The following is a 24,505-nucleotide window of genomic DNA, read 5'->3' on the forward strand; positions in this document are numbered from 1 at the left end:
ATGAATTATATTATAAATAATAGACACTGCAGGTAATTATTTCATTCAATGAATGACAGATTTGATTAACTGCATTTTTAATTCATGGTATTTATGTCCCCTTATTTTTTTCAATATGCCTTGAACGACTAATAGCTTATTAATTTAATGCTTAATTGTGGCACTTTTTGCATTCTCCTCAAAGTCAAACATGGTGACCTCCAGGGAAACATCTTTTAGAGACTTTCCTCCTGTCCAGAAGGGCAGCAAAGACAACATTTAAGAAAAACAAAAAAGACTGATGCTTTACAAAAAGTTCCAGGTTTCAACTGCTGAGGAAAGGGACAAAGGTCTTTTCAGAGGAGGACCTTTCCAGATTGTTTAGGACCTCTGTCCTGTCTGTTGTGAGGGCAGCAAGGCCTCCTGAGACCTTTCATGTGTGGGCTCACTGATACACTCACGAATAAACAAGGATACCCAAAAGAACTTCGGATGAACAAAGCTGTCTCTACTAAATGGATCTGGGATGAAGACGTTGCAACTCTGGCATCACGGAAATGTAACTGACGGTAGACCTGTAGTCAGTCTTCTAACAGGGAGTGGCCCTGTTTGAAGATCACCTTTTGGTCCTAAAGGTGATGACAGGATGCCAGGTCTGGCTAAAAGCTCTATTCTGTAAATAGTGATGCTTTGCAGGAACCTGCTGTAATTCTCTCTAAAAGCCTTTGAAACAGGAAATGCTAATTGTCTGGCTGTGGTACAAAATTCCTTTCATTTAGGGAAATTTCAATTGTATTTGTAATTTAACACATGAATCATCTTTTCAACATGTTTTTGTTTATTCCAAAACAAAGATAACCTGTAAAATTGAACTAAATTGCATTTTATTCACAGAAAATGTGATTGGGAAAGCTCTGACACATAATTCAGAAAATTAAACTTACTGTTGCACAAAATTCAGTAGTCTTTACATTAAAGCACTTTGAACTGCCTTGCTGCTAAAATGTGCTATACAAATCAAGTTGAACTGAAGTACATAGTGCGTGTTGAGTAGAGGTGGGCTTCATTGGCTCAGGAAGGCATCCCTGTTGGATAAAATACAAAAACAAGCTGAATTAATGTCTGTTAAGGTCTTCATATGTTGAGCTCAAGCTTTGCGGTCTTGACTTAACCCTGATTTTAGCTTCATTTAATGGTAGGATTAATTCAGTAAGGGGTTTAGGTTTGACAAAGGTTGCTATCTTAAACGTAAGAGAGCCAAGAACTTACCTTCACATTATTGGACTTTTCTTAACGCTGAGCGCCGAGTTCAGTTGGCAGCGATTGTGATGTTCCTAAGCGGAAGCTCGTCCTTGGCAGGAGGTCCACCTTCAGGCTGCACAGACTCCGGCTTGTCCACGGGAAACTTCTTCACCTTGGTATCTCTGATAATCAGCGAGACAAGCCGCTCGTAGAACCACTGCAGGTCCTGAGGGTCCTCGGGCCAGGTGAGGTACTCCCTCCTCTGGACAAAGGCTCTGACTGCATTGCACGTCATCAGCTGGTAGTGAGCGACCTTCAGGGTTGTAACAAGCAGGCGGTCAGTCAGATGGCAGCAGCACCATTCAGACATCTCACAACGGGAGATGCAAGCGCACTTCAGTGAGAAAGTATGAAACGTTTGTTAAATAGAAGTCAAACGTATCAGTTAGATATTATTCATTACTCAAAGTCATCCATTTAAAACATTTATTTCTGTTATTGTCACTGACAGGAAACACAACATCCAGTTTCCTAAACATTTTGATTATTGCATTAAAAAAACTAAATAAGATTTTTGATACAGCCGATTTCACAGCTGTCAAGCTGACACTCACTGACACACTACAGAATGAGAGTAAGCCACAAAAGGTTACCACTAAAAAGCTGGGTGATCACAGAGTGCTGTAACAGGTAAGATAAGAAATCCTTTATCGTCCCACAATGGGGAAATTCGGGCGTGATGGTGGCAAAGACACAGAGCTGTACAAAATTAGTAGTAAGGGGGGGAAATAAGCTGAACTAATCCGAAGTTAGTTCTAAAGCAACAGTGGATGAGTTTTATTAGAAATGGCAAAGACTAAAGTAAAAAACAAACACCAGTGTAAATATTGCACAATCATTGATAATATGACATGTTTACAATAATATAAGATAATATGCAGTATGCACGATAGTACAGCAGCATCTCAAAGTAGCTAAGGCGTGCGCAAGTGTAACTTAGCATCTGGGAGGCTGTAAACGATTCATGATCAGATCAGAACCCATGTCCAAACCTGTTGTTGGAAAATTGGGTGGGTGGAAAATCTGTGGTAGAAAAAAAAAAGGTAAAGAATGTCATCCGTTCACTCCTGAACCCCAGACGTCAGAACCATCCGACCTGGGCTAAGGAGAAAAATAACTGGAATGACCCTCGGTGGTCCAAAGTCATCTTTTCAGATAAAAGTAAAGTTTGCATTTTATTTGGAGACAAATGTAAGGTGGAAGGTATGGCTTCACCTTAGCAAGCTGTCTGAGATGGAAAAAGCTAAGTTGGACCACTGCACTTATCTGCCTCCACAGTTTCGGGGATACCATTAAGATAAACACCATGGCTTTGACATTGGCCTTAAAATAGGAGAATAGTGGGCCCAGAGCACTTTCTCTGGGCCCACTCAGCGCAGACAAGGCAGGACTCATAATTGAGCCTTGGGGCACACCATAACTCAGAGGGAATATTTCTGAGTTGAAGGTATTCATGTTCACATAAAAAAGTCCTTTCAGAAAGATATAACGGAAACCACTGAAAAACAGAGCCTTATGAACAGGAAGGTGAGAGACGCCAGAGCCGACGATGCGGATGACCTAAAGGGCCGCTATCAAAGGAACCTGGGCTTTCATTACACCTCAGAAGAACCACAGGCTGAAACACCAGAGTTCTGCCTGTGGTTCAGCCTGCAGGGTGGCAGGGAGGCATCCTGAGGCAGATGGAGGAATTCAAGCAATAAGAGTACGAGTTCAAATACTGTACAGTACAGTTATACACTTTCTAGTAGGTACACATTTATGTATAAAATATTTTTGTTTTGAATATTTTTGATTTTCTAGTTTTCTGAGACACAGAATTTTGTGTTTAGCTGTAAAAAAAGATAAACGCTTGAAGCATATTATATTACTCTGTGCAGTAATTCTACATGAGTTTCACTTTTTGAAATAAATGACTGTTATAGATCAATCTGGTAACAATAATTTATGGAGATACACATCTATAAGTATGTTGTGAGCAAGTGTTTTTTATTAACCCAATTTAACAGGACCAAAGCCAGCTTCATATACACACCTTCCCCACCACCAGCATAATCAGGACGTTGGTCAGCTCCTCCAGCATGCGGCCCTGGGCTAAAGTGAACGCCTCCAAGCACCAGCCGTCTGCAAAGAGGCAAAAATGTCTCCACTCATATGAACAGAACCAAAAACGACAGAGGAACAACAGCCGGACCGTGGTAACAAGCATGCTGCTGTCTGGAAAACGAGACTGATGTAGGGGGTCTGGTTTACTGATGGAACAAAAGATGAAATTTCTTGTTTTCATTGTTTCTGAAATAAAAATCACAATTAATGAAGGATTTGTGCATTTGTCTCTTTGGATATACTGTAAGCTTTTCTTGTTATCACATGGAAAAATCTGTTAGCTCTTTTTTAATATCTGGGGTTATGCCACCTGGATTTCTTTTAGCGTAAACAAGGGCAGTAACCATCTGGGCTGGGTTTAAGAACGAGAGAATGGGAGTCCTTATGAGCTTTTACCCAAACAGCTGGATTAAAGTGAGAACATAGAGCTGAGGGCTCTCTCTGGAATCTGTCTCCAACATTAAAAGTCTGATGTGGGTGTGACGTTGACAGAGCAGTGGCGGATTTGTTTATTTCTTGGACGTTAACAAAGTGCTACAGAAGGTTTAACATGTAGCCCCCATTCCCCCCAATTCTAATTGCACATTAAACAGCACCTTTAAGAAACTCCTTGGAGACGATGCACAAGGTCTTCCTGCTGCTCCAGATGACATCCCTGATGTTCGAGAGGTGGTCCCCCCCTGGCAGGAAGTCTCTGGCTTCGAAGCAACAGCGGAACAGGTTCTCTTCTGAAAACTCTTTATCCAGCTTCTTCAGCAACGCGGCCTCCACCCATCTGTAGTCGTTGTTGCTGAAGCACAGGAAGGCATCGTACTGCCAGCCGTCCTCATGGGCTGGCGGTTTGGGGCCCTCCAGAACCCTGTTGACTATCTTTCTGTAGATGATAAATATTTGCCCCCTGAGGCGGGCATACGTAATCCCGCCAAGTGTGAGGCTGAAGACGAGGAGGGCAGAGCAGACGAAAAGAGCAAACTGAAGAGCCTGGACTGCCTCCTCCTCGTCCTCACACGGCTCCATGATGGTGGCGAACTCCAGCAGGGGGAGGTTGTGGACAGAAGCTGGGAACTCACATCTGAGCTGCTCAGCTTGGCTCAGGAAGGTCACATTGGTCGTGTACAGCCACTTGAGGAAACCCTCCAGAGTACAATCACAGTGAAACCGGTTTTCTGACAGTTTGAGGAAACTGAGCGAGTAGAAGGTCATCGGGTCGGGAGAGACTAGAAAGTTGTTTGAGAGATCGAGCCATTTCAGGCTTGCTGGGAAAACATTGGTCTCCAGAGAGGTAAGGGCATTGGTTGAAAGGTCGATTTCTTGGATTGACGTGAGACCCCTGAAGATCCCATGAGGGAGGGCCATCAGGGCGTTGAGGCTGATATTTAAACCAAGCAGGTTCTGCAAATGATCAAATATGTCAACACACTTCCCCTGGGCCCAAGCAATCTGCAGGGAACAGGCGTGAAGGTCCAACACTTCCAAACTATTATCACGAGGCATGGAGACACCCTGATTTATTGTGCACCACAAAATGGAGTTGCCCCCATAAAAAAAGTACCGCAGACGCTTGAAATGAGTCAGAACGACATAAACGTCCTCCAGGTTTGTGAACCTGTTCCCTGAAATGTCTAAATAGACGCTGTTGTTCCACGAGCTGGTGAGGTCGCTGATGGAATTCAACTTATTGTCTATCAGGAGGAGGAAATTTAAGTCAGGCAGCGGCGCGGGAGACTCCATGTGTCGCAGAGAATTTCCTGTTAGGTATAAATGTTGTAATTGGGGAAGACCCCTGAAGGCATTGTGTTCCAGCACACCAATGTGGTTGTTAGACAAGTCCAAAATAAGAAGTTCTGTCAGACCGCTGAACGTTTGGGAGAGGATTTCCCCTAACAAATTGGATGACAGGTTGAGACGCAGTAAATTGGTCTGCAGACCAATAAAGGCATTTTTCTCAATTACATTTATTTTATTCCTGGAGACATCGATCATCTTTGCATCTTTCAGAGCCCTAAAGACGCCAGTCTTTAAAGCAAAAATCCTGTTGCCTGAGAGATCAAAATTGTTGACCGAGCTGTTCTCAAGGCCTTGGAATGTGTCTTTATCTGGATCTTCAATGTTTTTATAGGAAAAGTCTTTTCCAAGACTTCCAGAACATTTGAGATGAGCAATTGGAGTCCCCCTGATAGCTCTGAAAAACAGCGTTAATTTCTCCAAATTCATTCCACTGCTTGAGATATCGAGCCCGTTGAAGGCCATCCCTTTGAAAGGGTTTCCACAGCTCGCCCAGTCAACTTCAGATCGGAAGAAGCTGTTGGACGACAAGTCGAGGAGGTGAAAAGATTTCCCCCTGAAGCCAACTAAGTCCTCCTCACATATTTTCTTGAGGGAGTTCAGTTTAAGAATTAACTGTGAAAACTTTGTGAGATTCAAAAAGAACAGGCCGGGTTGAAGTGCCTCTATGTTGTTCCAGGAGAGGTTGAGCCCTTGCAACGACACAAGCGGTTCTAGATAGCTTTCTTTCAGTATGGAGTCGTTCAGAGAGCAGTAATCCAGCCAGAGGTCTCCTAAACTGACCAGCCCGGCGAATGCCTGCGGTTCCAGTTTAAGACCTACATTCTGTCCAAGAATCAGCACGGTCAACTTTCTCTGCCTCAGGAAAGAGTCGTTCCTGATGGTGACGACTACATGTTGGCTTCCCAGGTCTAATCTCTGGAGTTCCTCCAAGTCTCTGAAGGATGTTCTGTTGATCTCACTGATGTAATTTCTATCCAAATATAAATGGATGGTGTCCAGAGGCAGAGCTGGGACCCAGTGGAGGTTCCTTGAAGCGCAGTTGGCTATTTGTCCCGACAACTGGCATATTTGGTGACCAGTAGTTGGCTGCAGAGAGAAAGGATACATTAATTTAGAGAATTCAGGACCAAGCAACTGCGTATTCCAGTTTTTCAGACTGCTCACAAGTTAATAGACAAATTCGTTTTAAAAAACTAAAACTGAAGTATATCTTAAAGGTATATAGCCACGTAATGTGCTTATAAAAAAGACCAAAAACCGTTTGATCATGATAAAATAAGATCATATACACCAAGCCTCCATCTTGATCATGTTTTGATGGTCCTTTTTGAGCCAAAAAATAATCCCTTCTCAGCCGCGATCAAAGAAATATAAACAGACGTGACGACATCTAGCGACAGTATTGCAGATCTATCATAATGCCGGTTTGCTTAATTCATACCTCGATTGTAAATAATGCCGGACTGAGCAGAGCCTGACCCTCTGCAATGCCTCGCAATAAAGCGGCAACTCGGCGTGATTAAAGACCAACGATCTACAGCAACTTTAAGAGCCTCATATCCGAACATTTATTTTGCTATGCTGTCCGTTTGTGTTTAAGTGTGTGTGTGCACGTTTGTGTGTGTAGTACAGCTGGAAAATGCACAGGTGTATAGATGCAATTTACTCAAGCAAAATATAATTTGATGGATTAAAGAAACACTAAATATGCATGTGATTTAGAGCGAGGATTTGGCTGATAGTGGCCAGTGGGATCACCATTTAGAGAACAAGGTGGCACTTTTATGGACGAGTCTGTGTTAGTTTGGATCAGGTAGTTTGCACACTGTGTACTCAACAGGCTGCAGTTCAGCAGCAGCAACGGAGGCTCCAATGTTAGCAGAATAGCTTGAGGTCCTGTCTAGCCATGATCGTAGATGATGCAATTGATGAAGGCGACTGTTGATGACTTGAACATTTGTTGTTGACAGAGATTTTTTGGAGCGTATGTTTGGATTTTATATAAAAGATCCACCAAATCTTTGCAACTCTGGCTTTGTTGTTCCACGTATATCTGTGTGAGAGTGTTTGAATGTACTTGCAGCTGAGTAAGAACAGAATTTCCCTCTTTTACCACCAAAATTAGGACTTTGATGTAGATCGAGGACATTTTTTTTCGGGGATAGGTTTACGACTAGGTTGTCAATTAGGTTTGGGGTTAGGTATATACTGGTGATGGTCAGAGTTAGGCCTTAGAAAGGGTTGAAAATGAATGAAAGTCAAGGCACGGTTTTCAGTTGCATTTTAAACAAGGACGTATGTGTATGCCAGTATATGTCTGAAATGTTAGATCTTTAGGGTTTTAGATTATATTTCTCAGTAGAATTCAATCGGCTCCACATGGTGGTTGCTGCCCTGTAACTATAATAAACTCATCTATAGCAAAACAACCATGCTTGATTTTCTTTTCCTGGTGTTCCATCAGCTCCAAACATAGAATGCTGGTGATTTTTGTTCCTTTCCTTTTTCAGCACTAAAAATCCCACTTTTAAAACCTGGAGCACATAGGAGGACGGGTGTTTGAAACCATAATCAACTAAGGTCACTGAGGATTGATAGAACTGTACACACGGTATACTTGATCTCTAGAAAATGTGCCAGTTGAGGCCAGTTTTAGACACCCACCTGTAGGTAGAAGCTGGTGCAGATCAGTGGAAGGACCAACCGCCACATTCTGTCCCCGACCTATGAAGGACAAACAGTCCCAGTGTTTACTCTGACAGGGTCATGGTCCACGCCAGCAGCCTGTCTTTCCCTCTTCTAATTGCACATTTCATCAAGCCCCCAGTGCAACACTATTTGTTTGCCCTGAGCTGATATGAGAATGAAAATGTGTACCGTGGAAATGATTACAGCTGCAGCTCCCGCTTCACAGTGTTGGAAAAATGGTTAATGTTTAGGTTTATACCGGAAATAAGGGTGAAATAAGCACTGAAAGAATTTTTTGTGATTTTAGCATCATTAATACACCCTCACTATAGTATTTTTTCATTTCTATGCATTAAAGGGCAAAAAATTATGTTTTAAATCCTTCCCTTTCACAATCAAATCCTTCAGCTGGGGTCTATATAAAGTGGAATTGCAATGGTTGAAGCTCAAGAGACCCCTCCTGTAAGCCATCATCAGCAGCCTCTGATTCTTGAGAGCCGGAACGAAACATGTAGCCTGGGTGCCATTCCGAACTTAGTCCCGCCCACAACGTTTTTGGTCGGGAAGTTCGGTCTGGCATTGCTCAATAGTAACGCGAGTATGCTCGCCCAATATCTGGCGGGCCAATCAAATTGTCGGGACGGGCTTTATACAATGATGGACAGATGATCAACAGTAACGTAATCAACCACGTCACCAAAGCGCGCTTGGATGGAATTCGTTTACAACAACGATGGCTGCCGCTGGAGAGTTGAGGTGTGTAGATTCTTCTATTAGGTCTGTTCTAGAAGATATCGACAGGTTTGTGTGTTGAAGGACTCCTTGGATCCTTACATTCTTTTTGCAACACCGGCAAAAATCGTTAACGCTCATCTTCTTATGCTAGGCTAACCGTTGAGTTCCGTTAACAACTATGCGTTGCTTAACATACGTCACACACTCCGTTGCTCTTATTGGTTGTAGGTCTATCCAATTGAGTGAAGAGGAATTTTTTTCCTGGTTCGTTTGAAACACGCCCCATAATCACAGCTCTATGGAGCAGTATCAGACTCAAATTCTGACTAGAATTGGGTATGACCATGTCAGGCTACAAAACATGTCCCACATAGAGAAATCAAATTTATAGCAAAAAATAATAAATTCATCATTATTGACATACTTGAAAAGTTAAATCTAAAGGATTTGTATATACCTATCGGATTTTTAGAGTAAACTTTTTTATCTTTTTGGGGAAAATTTGTTTATATGTATGGTGTTTGGTTAGAAGGTCCATGTTATTTTACTTGTCATCAGCAAAAGGTTACAATATTAACCATCCCAATAAACTTTAAAAAAGCTCTAAAATAGTGAAAACATAAATATCAAATAAAAAATAGGGAGTATAAATATAAAAAACAATGCATGAAGTAAACATCAAACAATATTTTCCATAAAAATCTGCCTATTAAAGTTGTGTCCTCAGTTTCTGTCAACTCCGTCAGATGTTTTCATAAAGCTCTTTAATACAGGAAATAGCATGGTCAGCTATATCTCTGAGGACCCCTTTTCATCTCCCTGCCTGTGGTGAATGCAGCATTACCACACATGCTCTGGTACGTTTTAAATTTTTTTTATATTTTAGACAAACAATGTCAATATTCCTATGGTCACAGCTGCACCATGTCAATACTATATTTCTGTTGAGATATTTTTTTTAAACCGTAGTGGATTGAATTTAAGCATTTTAGTGAGGTTATTGGGACAGCTAGCAACTGAGAAAAACTACCTAGCTGCAGTGTAGAATACATGTTTTGGAAGGAAAATACATACCCTTACGTCAACTCCATCAGACGTCAACTCCGTCAGGTTCTATTGCTGACGGAATTTACCTGTAAGCTGACGGAGTTGACAAAACCACCAATAACCTCTTAATGTGCGAATATAATATTATTTGTGCATATAGTGAGGGGTTAAACTGATATTTCAGGGTTTTATTTACACATAAATGCACATACATAGCATGCATTACATTATTTAACCATACGCATCTGACTTGTAGAGAATGGGCAGGCAGTGGTCTGCTTAGAATTGTGTTACGTGTAACTTTGCCAGCACTTTAATATATATATTTATATACAGTGTGCGATTTGCAAAAAAAACCAGAGGGGGGGATAATTTCAAAAGTTGTATTAATGAATCAAAGTTTTATTAATAATGGTTAGCTAGCAGGTGCTCTTTCAGGTAGCTAGCTAGATCCAGTAGGTTAGACTTTTGTTTTTAAACTTGCGCCATCTACTGTCGGGACTCAGGAGTGGGTATTAATTTACTTTAACCGCTTTGAGCAGAAAATGTAATAATACTCTTTAAATACAAACAACAAAATTAATTTACAAATGTGAAGGACATAAGACATGTATTAATATCAATTTTGAAAAATCCATAATATTCAGGGGTTAAAGCAAAAACAATCAATTTGACTGAAAACATTTTCTAGTCAGCCCATATATTCCTGGGCCGTGGACGTCATGCCACCTTAGTAACCTCATTTGCTTATTGTAACAAGTCCACTTTAACCAAATCTGACATTTCCATTGATAATTCCTGTATCTCTCTCACTTTCCAGCTTCAGAGCCTTTGCACCATCAAGGACAGCCCTCTGCATAATCTCCTTCACTTTCCACATCCATAACATCACCTGGTTAACTTTCATATTTGCAGCATCAAGCAAGTTCTTCCTTCGCACTTTTGCCAAACTGGTCCACAGTCCACTCACCTTTCCACTTTACAATTTCAAAACCCTCCATAAACTGCAGCTAATTCAAAAGACAGCAGCTTGCATCATTACATCATCTTCTTCACACCTGTACAATAACTCTACTGTAACATTCAATATAAATCAATCCTATATACTCTGTGTCCCCACCTCTCGCTCATTGACTGCTGGAGATGGTCAACAGCCCCTCCACCACATTCTTTGTTACAGAAAAGCGCAGGTGGAATAATATTTATGATTTTTTTTTTTTTTAATTTTTCCGAATCAGACCCAGTCAAACCTAACCTGACAACAGCCAGCTGCATGTCTCGCTCCGCCTAGCTCCACTCACATACATCTGGGACACGGCCATAGGAATTGCCTTTACTGAAGGCTGGGCCTTATCAAAACTCCTTGCATATGACTGGATAAGCCACTTGTCTGTCATCTTTATCGACGTGCTATTTCAACCAGTCACACCGAAGCTAACCCGTGACGCTGATGAGACCGACGCCGGAAAAAAAAAAACACCTTTTTTTTTTTTTTTTTTAATGTGTTTGCGGCTGTAGTGCAGGTTTCCCGCAGCGCTATCTTGGCGAGGCGGCTGCGGAAAAGGTGTCGTCCACCCCCCCCCCCCCGCTCCGCGAGTCGGTCCGCCTCGCATAAGCAAATTCCTGCGGGAAACACTGTAGTGGTCACACCGAAGCTAAGAAGAGGGGGGAAGACAGGCGGCAAAGCGCCGCGGGTCGGAGTCGATCCCGGGCCGACCGCGTCGAGGACTAAAGGCCTCCCAATATGGTTCGCGCTAACCGCTAACCGCTCCGGGGCGCGTCCGCGTACGCGCCCCGGAAAACAAAACTTGCCAAATCCGGTCGGGAGAAGGGCGAAAACATGGTTTTAACCAACAAAAGCCTTCAGAGCCGTTCTCTGATGTTCTTTTAATGAAACAATATCAGATAGATTGGACAACACAGAAGAAATAGCAGCATCAATGCTAACGCTTGCTTCCTCGATGCGAGCCGCCATTGTTGTTGGAATCTCACGGTGGCTTCTCCACTACGTCACATCCATGAAACACCCGCCCTGCGTCCTGATTGGCCAGACCAAAAATTTGGTTGGGGAAATCACTTTCAATGAGCCGTGTCCCAGATGTATGTGAGTGGAGCTAGGCGGAGCGATACATGCAGCTGGCTGTTGTCAGGTTAAGTCAAACCGGGACATCGTTTCACATTCTGACCCTCCTTCTTCTTCTTAAAAAAAAGCGCGTCATGCTAAATTAGCCGAGCTACAGCGTTACTCTTTCAGTTTCAAATAAAACATAACAGCAACAGACACACTTACTGAGGGAAGTTGTTGTCAGCTGTTTTATGCACTGAACTACTTTCATTCATGCATCTGTGGTCAGTTTGAGATTTTCTTTTAAAAGTTAAAATGATTGAACACCGATAAACCTCAGACTGGTAGATTTCCGCTTTGCAAAGACCCGCCCTACTCTCCTTCTGATTGGCTAATGTCCTAGCTCTGCCAGATTTCATTGGTTAAGCGCAGCTTCTGTTTAAAATCTTGAATAAAAAGTCTACACAGAACATTTTGTGCTCATTTTCCAAATGACGAAAGTCCCTCACAGCGACGGAGAACATTAAACCCCTGATAATATTACTTATTCAGATCAGAAGGGGGAGGAATGTATCCCCCCCAGGGATAAAACACGAATGACCAGAGGACGTCACTACCAGGGGGGGAATCCCCCCCCCCAGCAAATCGCACCTTGTTTATATATGTCGAGACAGAGATAGAGAAATGCCTCTGTGTAGATTTTCACAACATCTGGAAAACTACATACTGCACCTAGAGGATTTTACGTCCATCCATTCATCCATCAGTCAATCAATCATATCAAGTAAATAAAAATCTGATTCTATGGTCTCATTCAAGTACATTTTTCTTTATTTCAATTTGTATTGTAGGAAAAAATGGCTGGACAGAAATTGTCACTTGAGGAGTAAAGGAGAAGAAATAGAGAGTACCAACAAAAGAGAAGAGAAAAATTATACAGTGACCAAGAGAGCAAGCATGCTATGCAAAAGATGGAAAGACAAAGGTGTAAGAAGAGAGTTAAAGACAAAAAAGTTATAGAAATAGATGAGATGGGAGACAGGGCAAAGAGAAATTGGAGAAAGTATTGGAGAGAGGCACAGGAAAGGTCCAGAGAGAAAAGATCCAATGAAGATGCAGTGCTGAAGGCACACACCCCACCAGATAGTCCGCAAGATCAGGATATTCAAGAATACAATGCCAGACACAGCAGGCAGGAAAGGAAGAGAAATAAAACGAGAAAACTGCATTCAAGAGAAATAAAAACTTTGAAAGAGGAGCTTAAGAAGTTAACAAAGCAACGAAACAAAATGAGAAAGAAAATATATTGAAGGCTTACACACACACACACACACACACACACACACACACACACACACACACACACACCACTTTAAAGTAAATGGGTACTTACGAAGGAGGAACGGAAGAGAAGATCAGGTGGAAGAGAAGATGGAGAGCAGGAAGTGGTATAGGAGAGGCAGATGAAAACAGAGGGAAAGGAGGGCCCCTTGTTTCCCTTATTGTTCTTTTTGATAGTTGGAAACGGTGTAATTTATAATAGAAACAGTGTATGCGCAATGTGTTTATTATAGTTTGCTTTACAGTAAGTTAAATACTCTAATAACAAGAAGTAGTTTTAGTAGTAGTGTTCAAAGAGCAAATCTGTTCAATAATCAGCAATGCACACATTTTTTGTCAACACCGTCAGATCTTCGTCAACAGCGTGGGATGTATGTTTTTGTTAATTTTTTGGGAGAAAAAATATTCTTCCTTCAGTTTATGTTGTTTTTGTAATAAAAGACCATCTGATCTACATCCTCTTATGTTTTATTTAAGGAATTTGTTTTTAAAATATTGAAATTAAAATCAAAGTTTGAAAACGCAAATATTTAGAAATCTGAGTTTTCAAAATAGTGTGAAAGCACAACTTAAGTTTATATATTGTATTTTTTTTACATAGAGTAATTAAACATTATTATAATATAGCCTACTTCAGATTCTTGTATGATTGGAAGAATTAAAATTGTATACTTTTTAGCGTGTCTGACGGGGTTGACACAAATCCAGTTCTGAAGGGAAACATGTTTATTTGTTAAAAATGTGTTTTTATTTAGAACCTGTTCGTTTACATGGTCAAATAGCTAGGACCTTTCTCTGCAGAAACATATAACTCTAATTGATATAGTGTGTATTTTTAAAAATAGTTTTTTAAAACGTGTTTTGTCCCAACTCTCAAGAATCAGTGCACGACATTTTGATGCGGCGAATACAAGAGAAACTTTTTTATTCTCAAATTTATTTTAAAAATGTCAGCGGAAGACGTTTCCATTCCACCTTACGTGTTGGAGCCAGTCTGACCCAGAGCAAGAGGAGAACGACGAGGACGACACAGCAGAATGGAGCCTTCAGATATAAGTAGGTACCACAGTCGTGCTCTCAAGAAGCTACAGGCGAGCACGCAGCAAACGCTGTGATATCTTAAATAAAGTTATAAACGGCTTTTCATTCTTTTCCTGCCTTATATGTCAGATACAAATGAAAACTATGATTCAAGAAGAATTGCACAATTTTGAAATAAATTAAAACATCTTTTATAGTCTAGACTTTTTTTTTCTCTAAACCCTGTCTACCGTCCGTGTATTTTCCCAAATTGTCCCTGGTCCTTGTTCAGGTCTCCCTTTTAGCAGTTAGATTGCGTAATTGTGGGGGTCGCCTGAATCAGTCCGTGAACAGACGTCACTGACTTCAAAGTAGCCGCGGAGCAGCGACGTCATGCGGGAGAACGTCGCCGGACAGCCAGAGTGGGACGCGGGGACTCGTCTCTTACCTCGGTGCTGAATGAGACGGTGATAGAAATCCCTCACGGTGGAAAACTTTGATAAAAACGCCTCTTCCCAGCAAACAGGTTCCCCAAAGAGCCTCTGCCTCTGTGTGTGTGTTTGTGTTTAGAAAGCCTGGTTTCCTGCTCTACTTTCAAAACACACGAAATTCGCAATTTCCTTCAAGACCAGAGAAGCTTCTCCTTCCTCTTTTTGGTTCTCCTGTTCTTGGAGCTTTCCCTTTTCTCTGCGGCTCCAGTAGCAGCCCACATGTGCCTGCTTCCTCCCCGCCCGCAGAGCCTCCTCCTCCGCCTGCAGACGCTGCAACACACCCGGGAACAGGAGGGACGGCTCTGAAGGCTGCTCCCTTATCACAGAGAGCACCAAGGCTTCAAACACCAGCACACAGGAGCAAGAAAACCAATAATGAGCCGCCCATTCCATGCTATGATTTCTCTTTATACCATTTACACCAGTGTGCAGTATGCCAGAGTGTTTAGGGCAATTTTTTTCTAATCATTAACAACAACAACAATAAAATACTCAATAAATGAGAAATAGGCCTATGTTTTTCAATGAGGCTTGTTTGTTAGATTCAAAGTACCTGGTAAGTAACAATAAACATAAATTTCATTAACCCTCAAACTGTGTTTCTCTTATTAAATCGAGTATCTATCTATCTATCTATCTATCTATCTATCTATCTATCTATCTATCTATCTATCTATCTATCTATCTATCTATCTATCTATCTATCTATCTATCTATCTATCTATCTATCTATCAACTGCAAACGTTGTACCTGACATATTTGAAGCCTTGTATGCAATCCCTACTGTGCAGCTCTTTCCAATGATCCTGTCTAAAGCTTTTGAGATCAAACTATACGTTTGTCGAAAGCTGTCAGTTGTTGGTTTATCAGAGAATGCTGGAAGGTGCTTTTCTAATTATCTGTCAAACCGTAGACAGTGTCTGCCACACAGTGGTCTGTCATCATCAGATCACTTAAACATCAGAAAAGGTGTGCCACAGGGATTTCATTTTAAGTCCAAATCGGTTTTCAGTTTATGCCAACGATGTCAATAGAAACATTACGAATGCTTTTACTCATTTCTGTGCTTGAGACACTAGTTTACCGCCATGCAAAAATGGCACCTGTTGTTCTTGAGTGTCTGCAGTCTGCGTTTGATGCCATTCAGTCTGACTTGCTTCATCTGTTTGCTAAACAGATGAAAGTTACACAAGTTCTTCCTTTCATAGAAACATTGACAGGTACGCAAATAGAGTATACTGAAACATATTGGTTACTTGGCATAAAAATTGACAATCACACATTGGAAGGGTTTAACAGAAATTGAAGATAAAACTAAGGTTTTCTTTAGAAATAGATCTTGCTTGTCTTTCAGTGCAAGGAAGCATCTTGTTTAAATGACCTTCCTGCCTCTGAGTACTGTGATGTTGTGTACACCCTAAAAAATTATGTGCTTAATCAACATGAAAAAAAGCAAAGTTGGAACAATTTGCATAGATTTTTAAAAGTTATTGAGTAAATGTGACAAGACTTTTCTAGTTAACGAAAATCAATTACCTTAGTACAGGCAACGTGATTTGCTTTGTCCTCTACAAGCTTAATTAAGTTGAACCAACTTAATTTTAATCTCATAAAAAATACTTCTTTCAGTTAATCTAACCTATTTTCCCTTTGAAATGTTTATGCAAATTATTTTTCTTAGAACTAACCTATTTATCTAAGTCAGACTAAATTACAATTTCCAGCTTAATGATCAAAATGTTTATTCAAACATTACTGCATCTCAGTAGTACACAAAACAGTCAATTAAAGAAATGACATAAAACAGCCCTGTATAACTGTGTCAAAACACCCAACATTTTGACAGCCATGCTGATCAGACATATTAAACTCTTCTTATTATCAGAAGGGCATTATTTTCTACTGAACTCTCATCATTACACCTACTGTATAACATGCTACAAAACAAAACATTGCAAACAACAGTCCAACACTTCCACTATAATCGGAGAATAACCAAGTCATCTTTAGCAAGATTACATTAGAACTGGTTTTCAGATCATCCAGCACAAGGAAAAAAAATTTTTTTAAACACTTCAAACGTATTTCTCAGTCATTTCGGGTAGCTGTGGTTGGGTGCGTATATCAGCTCCATGAGCAAGGCACAGGATCTGGGAATATCCACATCTGTCAGGACATCTGTTCCATCTGGGACGATCGTTGGACGGGCTGGTGACTGGTTTTTGTCTCAATGTGTTGTCATTTTGTTGGTCCCTGCCATCCACCAATGTCAGTAGGCAAACAAAATCTCTGTCACTATGAAGTATATAGTGATGTGTGATTTTTACAGCATTAAGCAAGGTATGGTTGTCTCCACAGAATTGTTCTGTAAATAAGAAAAACAATGTTGAACTGCTTGTACATTGATATTTACACTACATAACTGCATCAGTTGTAATTTACATTTAGATTGTTGCTTATTTTATTATTATCTGACATAGTATTCCATTAGAACAGATTAGAGTTGCAAAGAGCTACCTTTTAATATATCTAGGACACAATAAACAATAATACAATTGATTTTGAAATGCGTTTCTGGCCACCTATTTTTTTGTGTCAATTTTTATGCTACTTGAAGTACTTTGTTTATTTATAGGAGGTGGAAAGAGGACCTTAGGACTATTGCAATTGGGTTGCACTCACATACTGCAGGTCTGTCACCATCTCTGAGATGATCCCATCATTAACCTAACAATTATGCTTCTTTAAACATGACAGTACAACAAGACCCGAAGCTGAAGAAAAAATAAAGCGTAGTTCTTCAACTACCTCTTGAGTACATCATTGAGGTACATTGAATATGCTTTTCAACTTAAGCAGCAACCGGGCAACAAGTTTTGCTGTTAAATAAGGCAATACTCTAATTTCATTATCTTCAGCACCTTCACTCACTGCACCCTCAGCATCACCTGCATCCACATGTGAGGGTTTACGTACTTCTGCAAAAGCTCGGGCTTGAAGTCATCAGGAGTGTTTTTCCGGGTGTGTTCCACAGATGTTTGTTTTGAAAGGACAGTTTTCAGATACACAACATACAGTTTCCTGTCTCTGTAAATGCCGGCCAATGTGCACAAACTCTTCTCTTTTTGTGGGTATAGTGTCTAAAGCACAACACGGACGTTTAAATGACAGAGGACAATGTCACTGTGTCAGGGCTCCAGTGACTTCTTGACAGATGGGTTCGCAGGCTTCCTCATGTTTTAAACAAGCAGTAACACTCCCAATAAAGACAGGGGAGGGATTCTCCACCATGGCCATGTCTATGTCTATAATGCTCTAAGAGAACCGTCATTCTTTGAGTTTAATCTGCAGATTTTACAGATCCACTATAGATTAAAAACCAATGAAAGTCTTTTTTTAAATTACTTAAACTTGGGTCATTCAGAAAAAAGTAGCAGTTAACCTGACAAGCCATGTGATAATGTGTAGCACTCTCCATTCTGCACATTATCAATCTGGGACTGCTCCCATTGAATCCGTTTGGGGAAAGGAGGGACATTCAGCAGAACTTTCTAAGCTGAATGAACAAAGCAACACCCGGTGTCTGCCTACCAGAGGTTGGTTCTAGCCAATCATGGTATCAAAATGTAAGCTGCAGCACAAGAAATCACACCAAGGAAAGCTACTGAAGGAATGTCTTGCTGTTCTTTCAAAGAGGAAGTCGTGGATTTTTACAAAACAGATGTGATAGCAGCAGCTAGGCGTGCGTCCTCCTGCGCTGCTCTTTATGTTGGTTCAGCTGTGGGCTTGGCAGAGATTGGTTTCGTCACAGGAGTATGCCCGCCTTAAATCACAATACTGCAACGTGATTGGCCCAAACTGTTTTTTGGTCGGCCACAAACAGCTTATACCACATCAGCAATACAGTCAAATTTATTTGACCCTTTTTGAATATTCAAGAATAATAAAAAAAAGCTTGCTAAATAAGCTACTACAAAGATATGGGCATTAGTGAATTATACGCTGTTAAAACAACTAGCTTAATAATGCTGAGAGCATTCTGAGGTGTTGCCTTCTACCTACCCAGTGTTAGGCTGCACTTGTTGCTGCCGCTGTGGCTCGATGAACAAGCTGCAGCTAACAGACTTATTAATCAAACTTTATTTCCAAAAGGATTTTATATACCAATGGGGTATTAATGTTTTTGTTGTCCTGTCTGCTCATTACGACCAAATAGAACTTAAAAGTCTTTTAAATTAGTGCCTAATGTCTGCTAGCATAGTGCTATTAGCTTCCTGGGAAACATTAGTGCCACGGCCCAAGTAAATGCAACTACGGTTTGTTTTAAACATAATGCTTGTTTTTGTTTCACTCCACCATCGTTCAATAGTGTTATGAGCATTAGTACATCTTTAATAGGGAATATTTATGTTGATTTAATGGTGTTTGGTATAACTTTAGAAAAAAAACAATTAAGTGACCGGAGGAATAATTGCATTAATCAAATCAAGGGTCCTAAAGATATAATTTTTACTGAGCAAATCATTCTTTAAAACGTTATTTTCTCAAAGAATGTGTTGTTTCACTCAGGATTTGCATTGTGAATGGGTGGAAACACATACCAAATGTTTTAAATTAGTTAAGCTAATTTAACCCCATTCCATGTTCTTTAAGAAGAAATTTAGTTCTTTAACTCAGATATGCAGTGAACCAGGAGCCACTGAATCATTCTAATGATGGTTTATAACCATTTTATTTGTCCTTTTGTTTCTTTTGTGTGTACATAGTGTCATGATCTCGGCACTGTTACCTGGTCTAATTTTTCATGTCACACACCTGCTTAGCTCCGCCCATTGCTCATCACCTCAGATCTGTTGCACCTGCTCCTACTAGCATATAACCAACTTCTAGACCAGACTTCAGTGCCAGATTATTTTGAGCCATTAGTGTGAGACTTATTCCAGCGTTCACTGTTCTGATTCCTGATCCTGACCTGTTTGCCTTTCGACCTCTGAGCCTGCCTGTTCCCGTCTCATTCTGTTTGCCTGACCCGTTTCCTGACTTCTGCCTGACCTGACTACCTGCCTGACCCCTGCTGCTTGTGTACCGACCGGAACCGTTCTTTGCAGTGACGTGCGGTAGAGTCAGATTTACAAATAAATACACTCTACAGAGTAGACTCATTGCAAAGTGCTGAAGTAGACTGATTGAGCCAAATCAAATCACCAAGAGACATGGAAAAAATATTGATTCTTTGATGAAAAAAAACCCAAAATTATTTGTCATTTGATTGGTAACAGTTTATGAGTTATGATGGATTTCTGCATTTGTAACACATTAAAAAACTATAACCCACAATACGCACATTTCATTACAAAAACAAAACATGAATAAGTATCGCTGTCTTACCTCTACTTATAAATGAATTCCATGCGGCGCTCCTTCTGAACAAAAATATCGTTAATTTTCCAGTAAAAGTTCTCTTTATCTTCTTCAGTTTTAAAAGTCTCTCAGTCTCAATGGAGATCACTGCCAGGGAGGAAAGCCTTCCTTGATCAGTCCTGTTCGGGCTGTATGTTTAGTCTTTTTAGTGCTTTACTTGTTTAGCATAACTCACTAATAATCCATAACTTTCTGTGACTCTACAGTTTTGAGATCAGGAGCGGTGCTCCTTGAGCGCCCCCTGTCTAGAGGCCAAGGAACTGTCGGCCTCCCCTACAACCAGTTCTTTGCCTTTTATGATCGCGCAGCCGCGCACGAAAACATGTTACCTGCTCACAGTTTGATGACCGAAACACAGTTCGTAATCCATATATATTAAATTGTGGAAAATCAGTTCATAACTGTTTGAACAATTTTATGATCTAGAGACAGGAAGATGCATCACAGAATGGAAGCCAGCGCAGGTAACATGGGATTGCCCAATCCCAGGATAGGCCAAGCTCGCTGCGGCCTCACCGGCTTCGCTATCAAGCGCCTCCAAGGATTTACATGGAATATAGCGAAAAGTCTGCGATTTTAAAGAAAATATGATAAAAAATGAGGAAATTAGATAAAGAAATACAAATGACTGAGTGAATCAAAATTTTAGGGCTGGGCAACTTAACGCGTTAATTTCGCGTTAACTCATTAGACTATTAACAGCGATATTTTCTTTAACGCGCATTAACGCATGTTGCTCACATGCTTTTATTTTGTGAAGGTCTGTTGCTGCGGTGTAGGGGTTTGAATCAGAACAGTAGGTGGCGATAATGCGCCAATAACCTCGCTGTCAGCCAAACCTCGGATTCAGAGGAAGAAAAGTGCTGGCCGGAAAAAAACAAAGCCGACATGCGGAAGGCGGTGTTTCCCGCAGGAATTTGCTTAGGCGAGGCGGTGAGTTGGCGAACGGAACAAGTTTTGTGCGGAGTGGAGCGGGGTCTACATCGACGCCGTCAGTGAAGTCGCTTCGCGTTTCAAAGTATCCATGTGTTTTTGCCTGTTTTTCCCTGCCATTCACTATATGCACGTGAGAAAGCAACAACAAAAAACCGCGTGTCAACGTCAAATAAACGCAAGCATATCGAGTTAGCAAGCATTTCAGTTTAAAGTTCTTCCAGCATCGAATATGACATAAACAAGTTAGTTGTAACCACTGCCAAGTTAAACTTTGGTATTGAACATAAAATGGTAATGCTGCTCCCTGCTGTTAGCTCAGAAATTGCCTGTTTTTGGTAGATTTTTTTAGCCTCGTGAGACCATCCTGATCTCGCGAGCTTTAAAGGTTTCACTCGCAGATCAGTCTGGCTACCCTCCGTTAAAGAAAATTTGGAGCCGTTCACCAAACGAACGTCCAATCAGCGTTGGCTTTGAGGCGGGTTGAGGTGTGACGCAACGGGAAGCGCGTCAGTTCAGTCTAAACAACATGGCGGCTTCAGCCGATGAAACTAGCGTTAGCGTGGCTATCGAGCAAGTTTTATCGGAATTACAGAGTATTTCTTTGCTGAGCTAACGAGCCTTTACCTGCAGCAGCAAGAGTAGCTTGGCTTGTGGTTGTGTTTTCGTCGTCGCTCGTAACAGAGTGACGACGAATCTGATTGGTTCATTTGGCCCGTCTATCACCAACATAGGCCAATCAGCTAACCAGTATTTTCGCCCCTTCCCAAAATTACTTCAACGGAAGGTTTCCAGATGGATATGCGGAGCAAATCTATCTGGCGGAGTCAGGTTAAGATTTTTTCCCCATAAAGAGAATTCCCTGTCAGTGGCAATAAGCTTTAATTTATTATTATTGCTATTTTTTGTTTTACATGTTTAAGTTGAGCTTTACACTAAATATGTGTTACTGATAAGTGCTACAAATGTTACAACACTTTTGTTCATATGGCAGCAGAACATTAAAATAAAAGTGCTCTTTACACTACTTTTGAATTCATTCTTGGAGTTTGTAAATACAATGCGATTAATCGCGATTAATCAGGCAAATTATGCGATTAATCGCGATTAAATATTTTAATCGTTGCCCAGCCCTACAAAATTTATATTATGTTATTATATATTTTCTTTCTTTCCACGATGACAAGTGAGGCCTGGCCTCACTTGCCTCCCCTGACTGCACGTCACTGGTTCTTTGACTACCGAGCCTGCCTGCCCTCTTTCTGTCCTTCGGCACCACACCAGCTCTCTGATCATCTGGCATCGACCATAAGCTTCGTCCCCGACCTCGGCTTTGGCTTCGTTCATCGGCTCCTCCTGCTCACGTCTGCCTTCATGGTTCCGACCTTCTGTCTGTCCTCCGACCTCCGCAACAGCTCCGCCGGGAACTCACTGAGCGGCAACCGCGCACCGGGTTGGCTATCTGCCATCTAGCGTCTACCTCTACTTCCGGACCAGAACTGAACATAAGACCAGGTTAGTGACCTACATGTTTGTGTCCGAGCACTCAAAGCTGAACGTGGTCACTAACCTGTTGACGCTGATGCCACCCGAGCTCTTTCTGAGTTCAATAAACTGTTTAAACAACTCTGTTTGTCTGCCTTGAATTCTGGGTCCACCTGTTCTGAGCCTAACACATAGTTCCTTAGCTTCTTTTTTATCTTCATTTTTTTTAGAAGTTTAGTCAAGTTTCACTAGCCTAGTAGAGAGGATTTGTTGATAGAAATATAGTGCTAATTCAGATAAACAGAATTATACAGTGATGTTTTCTGGATGTTCATTTTATTTCTGTTAATAAATTCTTGAACTTGAAGAGAAGTTGTCTCTCATTAATTCCATATGTGTGCAGAGTTTGCAGTTAAAAGAACACCAGTGCTTGAATCAAAAATGTATTTAAAAAAAAAAGATTTATTCACTGAGTCTTAAAGTTTTCAAAACCTCAGTTCTCTTGCTCCACACGTTCCTTAACAAGCATTATCTGTCTGCTGATCAAGCCCATGTACACCTACTCGGCTTTTAACGGACACTTACAACATTCTTAAGTTATAGCTACTAACCGAATACACTTCTACATTTAAGGCAGACATGTATGTCTGTTCATGTATTATTGAGTTAAGCGTGTTTCCTTTATTTCAATGTCGACCAGTGTGTTCAATTAAATTATCAATTCATTATTATGTGTTAGGGTAACAAACATAATCTTTCCTGCTGAAAAAGGTCTGGATTTTGAGCTGTACCTACTAACCACATGAATCATTTCTTGTAAAGGAATGCAGCTGCCGCCTCTCTGCAGATGTTGGATGCTGTTTATCATGGAGCATTAAGGCTCATAACAGGGTATAAATCTCTCACCACTGTAATTTAGATTCTCAGGTCAACTGGCCGTCGTTATCAATCTATGGATTCATGCAATGTTACATTTTCATCTATAAAGCTGTCTTTAAACTGTTACTGCATTATCTATTCTCATACCTTTCGCTTAGGCCTCTTCTCCTTCAGGGCTCATTATAACGATCAGAACTTGGGGGGGGGGGGGGGGGGTACTTTTTGTACTCTGCTCCTTCAACCTGTAATCCTCTACAGCAGGATCTGAAACTACACACTTTAATTCAGACAAAAAGACAGATCTTCTCATGCAACTTGCTCTTTTTTTTAAGTCATATTCAATTGAGCCAATGTTTTAATCACTTGTATTATCATGGTGTTTGTATAATTTTACTTTTTTTTGTCGTTATTTTGTTTTATCAAACAAGTCTCTCTGGAAAATGTGATGAAATGAGAATAAAAAAAACACGTGTGTACACATACAGTATATATGTATATTTTTGTATGTATGAGGTATATTGTAAAGATAATAATACACATAATACCAAAGGGAGACATCGTTTTCCAATCAGAAAGTTATCACAAAGGTATGTTTTCCAACTGGGTAATTCTGAAGCTATTGAACGTATTAGTAACCAGTTCTCCTCCCTGGGTTTTTCTTTATTCCTCCCTGATATGGGACTGATATGCAGTGGCAGAGCCAGACTTCTTAATATGGGGGGCTACCAGGGGGACAAGGCTATTTTGGGTGTGTGGATCCACCAGAATAGATAGATAATTGGGTTTGATTGATAACTGAAAGAGGTTATCAAACCAGATCCAATTAGGAAAACAACCAACTTCACCATCACCATCACAAGTACCCCTTTAAAACAACGTACTGCAACAACTAAAATACTTTCTTAACTCTTCCCCTTTAGGAGGGCAATGAGAAATAAAAAAAAATTCCTTACCCCAGCCTAGACCATTAAGTCACATTTACAGCACAAAAAAGAGGAAAACATATATTTTTTTAAATAAATAGGTCTCTTCTTAAACTGCAGTGAGCCAACATGCGCACAGATCCACTCACTCAAGTTTAGTACTTACAAGACCTTGAAGAGGGTGACAAAAACAAAGAAGTTGCAGGTCTGTTTAGAAAATGAATTTTCCCATCTTTTTCTTTATTTATAATTCTGATTTCTTTCTGGCTCCTCTTCTTCATTCCCTAGTTTAATCAAAATA

The 24,505-nt window shown here is 40.7% G+C and overlaps 1 protein-coding gene across 1 annotated transcript; it reads right to left on the reverse strand.

Moving 5' to 3' along the window:
* Window positions 1–428: 428 nt before the first annotated feature.
* Window positions 429–14,846, reverse strand: LOC118558392 (toll-like receptor 5). The gene is made up of 6 exons (XM_036128973.1): window positions 14,520–14,846; window positions 7,840–7,899; window positions 3,984–6,261; window positions 3,317–3,405; window positions 1,249–1,534; window positions 429–1,064 (listed from the first exon to the last, which is right to left on the reverse strand). Exons 2-5 carry the CDS (start codon window positions 7,885–7,887, stop codon window positions 1,289–1,291), a joined length of 2,661 nt encoding a protein of 886 aa, XP_035984866.1. The 5' UTR covers window positions 7,888–7,899; window positions 14,520–14,846; the 3' UTR covers window positions 429–1,064; window positions 1,249–1,288.
* Window positions 14,847–24,505: the final 9,659 nt, after the last annotated feature.

Source organism: Fundulus heteroclitus, unplaced genomic scaffold (assembly GCF_011125445.2).
Source record: "Fundulus heteroclitus isolate FHET01 unplaced genomic scaffold, MU-UCD_Fhet_4.1 scaffold_127, whole genome shotgun sequence".
NCBI classification, from domain to species: domain Eukaryota; kingdom Metazoa; phylum Chordata; class Actinopteri; order Cyprinodontiformes; family Fundulidae; genus Fundulus; species Fundulus heteroclitus.